Below are 10,352 nucleotides of genomic sequence, written 5' to 3' on the forward strand. Positions count from 1 at the left end.
TGTAAGATTGTTAGCATGAAATGTTGGTCATCTTGGTTGAATAATGTTTTGAATCTGATCATTTAATGTTAATATAATCAATCAAGCTTGAATGTGTTTAAATCTAATTAGTTGATTAGATTTCTCTATTTCTTGTAATAATTCTCTACCATACCCAAACTGACTAGTCTAGGCTTTACATTATTATTAAATACTAGAAACTGTACTTTCGTCAACTTCTAACTTCTTGAAAAATGAGAAAGATAGCAATTTAGTCCTAGAGACTAGGTTATTAAAGGCCTACTACACTAGGCTACCTGAATAAAAATTATAAATATGCTGATAGGCTACTTATTAAAATTATATCAAATTTTGTATGGTAGATCCAGCCTACTTTATTATGAGAAATTTAAGTCTACTTACTTGAATCCTCTATCACATCAGCAATTTTTAACCATATTCTATTTTTCAAATAGGTGATTCATTGTGCAGGTCTGGAAAGTACAACACTTTGAACTCTTGCATCAAATTTGCAATGAATTCCACGCCTTTCTGTTGTAAATCCATTTCCAATTTCTCTTGTAAAAATTATAAGAATAAATAAAGCAATAGAAATATTTTATACCTCAATTTTCCACTGAAGAAAATTAATTTCATAGTAGCCTATAATAGTAGCAATATGAAATCTGACAACCAACAGCAAAATAATATCAAAACAAACCATCAAACAATTGAAGATTGAGGTCAAAAAGAACATGGTGTCTGATCCATTATTCTGCCAGTGTCACGTGATCAGAGCAGAAAAATAATTCAAAGCTGTCTGTTCCCATCGACAGAATCCCAAAATTAGTACTTTCTCTACAAAATGGTTCACGAGCAGTGATCTGTCGAAGCAAAATAGCATTGTGTTGATAGGCCTTAAAAAGAATGCAAAATGGACGAAAGTTCGTCTTTGATTTGAACAGTTCTTTGTTTCTGCTCAACTTTCTGCCAAAGTGTGAACAATCCCATAAAAACCAATGTTAATTCAAAGTGAATTCTGTTGTCTGCCCATTACGAAAACACCCATTTAGTAGTTCACAATATATTTTGCTTTCATTGATCTTTTATCAATCTGAATTTGAACTTACCTAAAATCATTTTTGTTGTAATTTTATCGATGATTTAGAGTAGATTGATTTTGCTGGTTCTGGTGCAGATCCAGTTAGTAGTGAAATATTGTCTGCTCTGGCTCTTAACAAGTCCTCCTATATTTGGCATTCATTGATCTTCTATCAAATCAACTTGAAAACAATATAAAACTTTTTTCTGTTTTAACATTCTCTTATTAGAAAATTTTCATTATTGTCATATCCAAATAATTATTTCTGTTTATATATCTACATATAAGTATCAACTTAACCACTAGGATAAGATTATGAAGTAATTTTTTATATTGTAGCTTAATTGAGAGAATTAATAAATTAAAAAAATTCTCCAAGGATTTGTGCCCCAGGAAGGAAGGGTGGAGAATATACAGTGTTGTTCTGAAACCAGTGTTCCTCTAACCATCACCCCACTCATCTCTGGCTACAAAGAGATTGATACCATTTTCAAGTCTGTACCTTCAATGGTTCATGAGTTACATGGTTTTCCAATTGTTCAGGTTTGGCATTATGGTGAAAAAAGAGTGTTTTCTGCTGCAAACAGTAAGTTTTTCTCTTTTTCCAATGATGCTTCAGCCATAGAAGATTGACTTACAGCCTTCAATGTGATGTCATTTTGAAGGTTTAGAAATATTCTACAACACTGTAAAAATAATATTGGTGTTTGTTAACTGTGAATATATTTACAGGTAGAAAAATAAAATGTTGTCACTAAAAAACCTGATTTCAATAGTAAAGTTATATTAACCATAGTAAAAGTTGTTGGAATTAGATAAATCTTCTGGATATTGTAGTATGATTATTTCGGAGCTTACAGATGGCTGAATTGATCCGATATCCACAACATTATTAGAATTACAGACGATTTCTTGAAAATCGACATATTTTTTCTGCCATCTTGTTTTCTTATTTTTGAGATTGCCATCATGGATAATCTCTTTCTACACATTATTACAAAGAGATTGATACCTTTCCCAAGTCAGTACCTTCAAGGAGTCATGAGTAACATGGTTTTCTAATTGTTGGGATTGGCATTTGGTGGAAAAAGTGTGTTTTCCACTGCAAACATTACTTTTCTCTCTTTTTCTGATTACGCTAGTGGAATATGAACTTAAAGCCTCCAACCAGATGTCATTTTGAAGCTTTGGAAATATACTAGAACACTGTAGCAATAACACTAGTGTATGTCCACTGCAAATACATTTACAGGGTGGAATGTGAAATATTGTCCCTGAAAAATGTATGTTTCAAGTTTTTGAAGTTGAATAAATCATGAAAAGAGTAGTCAAAATAAGTAGATTCTCTCGAACATCATAATTTGATTAATTCTGAACACTTTGGTGGTGAAACCAATCCAATATCTCTCACAATAACTAAATAGCAAGCGATATAAAATTTCTGTCAATAATGACTGCCATCTTGAATTTTTCAATGATATCAAATATTTTCATTGTTTCCATCATCAATATTCTTATTCGGCTTGTTGTAACGAAGAGATTGAGACCATTTGTAAGTCTCTCTCTTGAAGTAGTCTTGAAAAAATAGATTTCATCATTTAGCATGTCACCTCATGTATATAGAAAACACACCAGAAACCATGCAAGGTTTTCTTTGGAGGGTGCTGGAGAACTCATTTCTTGACGTACAGCGCATGAATATATATACCGTTCCAAAGTAGAAAAAACGCTCTAAACATCACAGATTTAAAATTTCTCTGTATCTCTTGCACGGGAACAGTTATAATGGAATGAAATTTGAAAAACGTTTTTTGGGCTTTTGAAGGTTATAACTAAAACAATATGCATTTTAGAGGAAAATTTTATAGAATAAAAATTGTAGAGGAGGGTTTTTAAATAATTTTTGTCTAGAAAAGCAGTGGAATATCTTGAATGGTTACTGAAATACAAGCGATATAGCAAAACCCTGAAAATTTTGGTGGCCATCTTGTTTCTGAGGTGTTTGCCTATGATTTCGACTTATCATCATCACGATCCTTATCATGCTGGACCTAACAAAGAAATTGAGACATCTTCCATGGCTTTTACCCAAAAATGACCATGGAATGACATTTGCGCCCAGACTATTAGTAAAAAAATCAGCTGTCATGTACAATAGACGCATGCAATTAATAACTGAAAGTAAATTGTATTTTATCTCGACCTTTCTCTGTTTTCAACTCTGGCTGATCTGATGCCAGTATGTCTTGAAGGAGATTAGCTTTTGATGTTAGCATTTTTTATACACATACCCCAACAGCTATTAGCCGATTTTACACCGATATCTCGCCGACATGACACACAGACAGGATTTACTCTGATTGACAGTATAAGAGGAGGCTGTAGTTTATAACTGTGTGAGTTCTACTGTTCACAGAACTACTAATCTTTATCGGAATTATTAACACTTTTCCTATACAGATATTTTTATCTATTGTTACATATTGAAACCATTATAATAATCATAGCTTATTGTTTATAGTTTCACAAACAATAGTAGTTTGTACAACAGTTTTATAATGAGGGTCTTTAACGCACGAGCTAGATGTAGAGTTAAGACACGTGTGTCTTGAACATCTTACGAGTGCTTTAAAGACCTTATAAACTGTTGTATATACTATTTTATCTAAGACCATTCAAGCAAAGTATCACATTGTTGTAAGATTAGAAATCAACCAACTAGCCTATATGGTGAAAACTTTGAAATAACAATTGATAAAACTACTCAGAGTGAGTGAACAGTAGACTTGAAATACTGAATACAAGACAAACTGAAATCTTGACGAATTGAAAACTTGAAAAACTGAAAACATGACTTAATGAAAACTTGAACTAATAAATTGTTGGACTAAAAACCTGACATTGAAAACTTTTCAGAATGAGAACTTGACATACTGAAAACTTTTCTTAATAGACTGACATCTTGAAGAATTGAAAACATGTCAAACTGGATAAATTTGATAAACTGAAACCTGCTGCCAGTATCAAAAACCGTGTTTTGTTGTTGAGGCCACCAGCATCTAAAACCCTGTTATAACGTTTACATTATTGTATAGTTTTGAAAATCCATTTCGAAAAGACCTCTGTTATGGTACTGATTATGATGGTGTAATGTTTACATTATAAGATAGTCATGGATAAATACCTTTTTACTAAGAATCTTCCTAGAGATAGTGTTGTAAAATATGATCATTTATTAGTGGTATTGATACCACCATTGTGTATCATGTATAGTAATTGTGTATGATATTGTTATAAGTATTTCAAAGGCTTGAAAATTGTTATTCAGTAATTCTCAATCAGTAATCTTGAACATCAATAAGGTTTAACTGTACATTATTCATTTACTGTTATTCTATTATTCTCATTCAATAGTATTGAATTCAACTGCATCTAATTTCGTTACAGTCATTCATTAATAGTCCTTCGGTATCTAGTGAAAAATTGACTTATCCAGTAAATAGTAAATAATCTATTGAATTCAACTGCATCTCATTTCGTTACTGTTATTCATATTTCAAGAACTTCTCCATTTTATAAGCTTTCGAATGAGTATGAATTCAAAAAGGAAAGTTTCATGATAAAGTGTTCAAAACTGCTAATATCTGGAATGAACACCTTCAAAATGAGAACATTCACAAACAGCAAGCATCAACTGGTGATCCTAAGGGTGAAATCACCTGATTTCTCTCTGACAATATTCACAAGTTTTCATCAAAATTTTAACATTTTACAATGATATGACTTTTTCAATAACTTGCATTATTTTCTGTACCATAAATCCTGAATAAAATAACAAGAAGTGTATGTTTCAGCCTATTTTCAGTCTACTTTTTAGTGTGCTTTCCAGTTAATTGGCATGATATGTATCAACTTTGGCTAGTAGAGAAGTGTTCACGTTCATTATCATGAAATTTACCTTGATTGAATACTTGAACATGTTATTGGTGTATGGAGAGTGTGGATGCAATTCAAGAGAGGCAAAAAGAGTATACAGGAGACGTTTTCCTGGCCGAAAACACCCATTTCATAACACGTTTTTAAGATTGACAGATGTCAAGATAGTAAGGGTCTAGGATCAGTTTCAAGGTACGAAAGGCCCGTCTTAATTTCTGAAGCTTTTGAGAATCTTATTTTAAAGTATTTCGAGCAGAATCCTCGATCCAGCATCCGGGGGGCAGCTGGGATGTTGGATGTTTCAAGAATGGTAGTTCAAAGAATATTGAAGAACAATAACTTTCGACCATTTCATGATACCCCACTTCAAGAGTTGAATGAACCTGATACTGTTTCAAGGATGCAGTTTTGCTATTGGATACTAGCACAAGATTGTATTCCAAACATTTTATGGACAGATCACAGATAAAAGTACATTCACAAGGACTGGTGCTGTAAATTTTCACAATACACATACATGGTCCTTGGAAAATCCTCATAATCATAGACCATATCGATATCAGCATCAGTTTTCATTCAATGTTTGGGCTGGCATGCTTGATTAACATATTGTTAGGCCTTTCATTTTCCCTGCAAGAATAAATGGTGAAGTTTTTATGGACTTTCTGGTCAATGAGCTTCACGAATTGATGGAAGACATGCCTCTCAATTTGAGGCAGAATATGTGGCTCTAGTTGGATGGCTGCCTCCCTCATTATGCTAGAAACGTCCGTGGGTGGCTTGATAACAATTATACTGGGCGGTGGATTGACCGAGGTGGACCCGTAAGTTGGCCACCACGCTCACCTGATCTTACTCCAATAGACTTCTACTTTTGGGGGGTTGTGAAAAGTAAAGTTTACAGAGAACCTGTAGAGACCAGGGAGAAACTGATTCTCAGAATTAGATTGACTTTTAAGTAATGAAGACACGGCCCAACGAAGTGAGACGGGCAACTCGAAGCTCGATGAACGGCAGCAGAAGTTGCATAAACAGAAATGGAGGCTATTTTGAATTCCTGTAAGTAGTGAGCATGATTTATGTAACTTGATTACCATCAGTTTTTTTTAATTCTGTCATTCATCTACTTTGAATTATTATTCCATGAATAAATTTTTTGGATCTTGTAAAAGTTTATGATTATTATTTAATATAGGATTTAGGCTAATATGCTACAGAAAATAATACAATCATTGGTGATTTCACTCTTAGCACTGTCACTTGATGCATGCTGTTTGTGAATTTCCTCATTTTGAAGGTGTTCATTCCAGATATTAGCAGTTTCGAACACTTTACCATGAATTTTTCCTTTTCGAATTTATACTTATTCGAAAGCTTATGAAATGGAGAAGTTTTTGAAATATTGAAACCACTATAATTACCCGGAGAAAAATCGAGGAAAAACGGTTTGAAATTTGATTTAGAATTTGAAGAATAGCATTTTTTCAAGTTTAAGCCCTAATAAAAAACTTCAAAATATCTAACAACAAATAAAATTACATTAATCTTGTTTGAAATCTTTTTTCTTTCCAACAATACCCTTGAAATTGAAATTCGACCAGTAGTTTTTGAGTTATTGAGTATTTAATGACTGGAAGTGGACATATTCTGAAAATATCGAATAATCGATATATCTCGGAAACTAAGGTCGATAGGAAAAAAGATTACTGAACATTTTTTGTCAGAAATGTCGAGTAGAATCTACGTCAACGGCTGTTACAACCTTGGTGGGACATCCTGTATATAGTGAAAAATTAGATTCAACTGTGTCTCAATCAGTAAACCTTATTCAGTAACTAGTGAAAAATTAAATTAATTCTTCTGTATCTCAAACAGTAATTCTGATTCAGTTACTGTTATTTAGAAAGTGTTATTCACTTATTGCTATTCTTAAGTAATTCTTATAAAATTGCTGTTACTCTTTGAATATTATCATTGAGAAACAATAGCATAAGTAGATATCCCATGGTATAGGGCGTTTATGTCGCAACTTTTACTGTTATCTCAAGCCGATAGTTCATGTAATTCTTTCCCGTCCATATTGTGCCGTTCATACTCTCTCACCCTAACAAAACAGTAAAATTCGACAATAATCAACAGTAATGGGCTTGAGATAACAGTAGAAGTTGCGACATAAACGCCCTATACCATGGGATATCTACTTACGCTATTGTTTCTCTATGATATTATGCAGTCACAAGTAAAAGATTATTCAGATTCAATTCTTTAGGCTACTGAGTGCATTTGATTGAGGAAAATCTATTTTGCAGCAAACGCAACAATGACAATCTGTTGCGAGACGAAGTGATCCAGTCGCTGGCTGTGCTAGTGGAGGACAAGAACATCCTGCACAAGGTGGATCTGCGCCAGGCACGCCTCACGGTCGTCGTCGAGGTCATCAAGTCCATCTGCTGTCTGTCAGTTGTGCCGGACTTCTTCAAGTACTGTAAGTACAATCTCATGCAGTTGAGCAAGGATGACGATAGTGCTAACGGTAACGCTGACAAAACTCCTGCAAGTGGGGCCACTGAAAAGGAAAATGAGGAAAAACTGTGTAAATCCACAGAAGAGAGTCGATCTGCGGAACTGAGTGACAAAAATTGTGAAACTGTGACTGATATTTCTAAAGCAGGTGACAATGTTGCACCTGATGATTCTGTGCCGGTTATTCAAAAAACCTGAAAATTATACACATTTTAACAGTTGATTTTAATTTTTTTATAGCTGCCCAAGATTTTCTATTATTTGATAAAGGGTTTAGTTTTTTCCCTATAGACTGAATTGTACTCTTGATTAGATCAAAAACATCCTAGTATGAATAATTGATCATGAATAGTATCATAGTCAGCCGTACGTGGAAAACATTGAGCAAGAAAATCGCTACAATTAATGTTCAGTAACATTTTCACCTAAAATTGAAAGTAAGCTCGAAATTCGAGAAAATTGATTATTTCAATTGCAAACTGTTGGCAATTGTTGATTCTATCAAATCATTCACTATGAAGAGATAGCAGACATTGTATGTCTCCAGCGTTATTGTCCTGTCACCAGCTGGCTCAGATCTTTGAATAGTAGACTTGAGATGCGCGTGAACACTAGCGTCAGTTGATCAATTTTTATAACGTTAAGGAAAGTTGTGTGACTGCGCCACACCAGATTTTTTATCTTGCTAGCATTTTCAAGCAAAACTTTTTTATGTAACAAACTTTTAGCACAATTTTTTTAAATTTTAATCCTACTTCTGACACCAATGTTGTAAATGTGCTTTTGTAACACTTTATTAATTATAATTTTACATTCATAAACAATATAAAAATAAAATACTACATCAATTTAGACCGTTCATCAAAAAACTCTAAAGCTGCGTTTACACCGGGGTTAATAACACGAGTTATTAACAAAAATGTATTAACTTGACTGAATCGTCAAAAATTTCCCTTGACAAAAGTTAACAACTCATGTTTCTAACAGAAAATTCCTTGTTATGAACAAGATCTTGTTATCAATATAATTGACGTCCATATGATTTCATTCAACGAGACTATTCATATGATATAACAGCCGAAATAAAAAGCAAAAAATTGTCTTCAAATTTGAATTGAAACATGTGTGTAATCATTAAAATAATGATATTCATCTAATCTGCGTTTACACCAGAGTTTAGAACAAAAGTTCTCAACATAAGTTGATAACATTTTCTTTTCGCTGCTTGTTTTGTTATCAACAAAAGTTAATAACTTTGTCACGTGTTTTGTCTGCAGCTGTAGTTATTAGGGAACAGCTGTAGCTGTAGGGTAGGGATGCTGGGCGAGGAGGTTGCGGGGAAGATAGTAACCTGTTATTAACAAAAGTTACCGACTCTCGATGGATAACATAAATCTTGTTGATAACAAGAAATTTTCTGTTGAAAACACGAGTTATCAACTTTTTTCAAGATAATTTTTTGTCGATTCAGTCAAGTTGACAACTTTTTATTAATAACTCATGTTATCAACTCCGGTGTAAACGCAACTCAACATGATGTTATTAACTTTTGTAATTAACATCAGTTGATAACAAAAATATTAAAAACTTGTGTTATTAACTCCGGTGTAAACGCAGCTTAAAGCTTTTAGCTGATGTTAATTACAAAAGTTAATAACATCATGTTGAGTTGCGTTTACACCGGAGTTGATAACATGAGTTATTAATAAAAAGTTTTTCGATTTTTTAACTGAAGTTTTCCACAAGATACGCAACTTTGAATATGCGAAAAAATGTTGCTACGTTAATCATTCCCACAGTCTCGTATTATTCAAAGTTGCGTGCGTATCTTGTGAAAAACTTCAGTTAAAAAATCGAAAAAGTAGTCGAGGTTGTAGATAATTTTCTCCTCTTTCCGCTACCATGAATCGTTTTCCTGATTTTAGTACCGTTCAAAAGTTACAGCTGATTAAAAAAATGATAATTCTCATTTTCTAATTTTTTTCTGCGATTTTACTGTTATTCAAGAGTCTCTAAAACGAGTAAGATACATGATAGAAACTTGCGATTGGTCTCAAATGAAAGAGAATTACATGTTCGATGAGCTACGTTGCCTTAAACCTATCTTGCATGACTGTTTATTATCGAAAAACTGTCGAGACTGTGAAAATGAGGAAATGATATCGCGAATTTATTGATTTTTGAATCAAACGTATCTTACCTCATGATTATATTTTTACAAAATTCATTCACCTCACATGAAAGAGGAGATTCTGTTCTTTAAATCAAGAACAAGTACCATTTTTTATCATTTCGGGTTACCGAGATACACAGTTTTGAATATAGAAATTGCTCATTTTTCTGTGTATTTGAATAGGGGCTAAAATACACTAAAAGTGGATTTTTTTATTTTTTCATCAAATTATGATACATGTTTTTGAACCGCCTTGACGAGCTGAGGAGAATGAGATGTAGTACGAGGAGATCTGATCATTCTGTCAAAAGTTATAAGTGTTCAAATTTTTGATCCTTGACGTATCCATATGACGTACCCCCCACTAGGAATTACTGAAATTAAATGTTTCTAACGGGTGATTCTCATAGAAAATAACCCGCGTGAGATGATTTCAGCCGAAATATTTATTTTGTTGTTAGGAAGGCCTTGAAAAGATATTATAATGAAAAATTTGTATTTTGGCTTTAGGACATGATTTTCTATTTTTGGGTATATCCCCCTCCCACCACTACTAAATTCAAAAATTCCTAAGGAATCCTGTTCATAATGAATTGTTCTTTCACGTGATGTGTGGTATCTTATCTATACTAGAAAAAT

At 33.1% G+C, this 10,352-nt stretch overlaps 1 protein-coding gene across 4 annotated transcripts in view; it reads left to right on the plus strand.

Moving 5' to 3' along the window:
- Positions 1–7,763, plus strand: part of LOC111051587 (THUMP domain-containing protein 1) — a 51,337-nt gene extending 43,574 nt beyond the window's left edge. For all 4 annotated transcript variants that reach the window (XM_022338122.2, XM_039428308.1, XM_039428310.1 and 1 more), the window contains one exon: positions 7,327–7,763. In XM_022338122.2, the coding sequence (XP_022193814.1) occupies positions 7,327–7,738 (412 nt within the window). In that variant the 3' untranslated portion in view covers positions 7,739–7,763. The remainder of the gene's footprint in view (positions 1–7,326) is intronic.
- Positions 7,764–10,352: the final 2,589 nt, after the last annotated feature.

The sequence above is a fragment of the Nilaparvata lugens genome, chromosome 5 (assembly GCF_014356525.2).
Source record: "Nilaparvata lugens isolate BPH chromosome 5, ASM1435652v1, whole genome shotgun sequence".
NCBI lineage: Eukaryota > Metazoa > Arthropoda > Insecta > Hemiptera > Delphacidae > Nilaparvata > Nilaparvata lugens.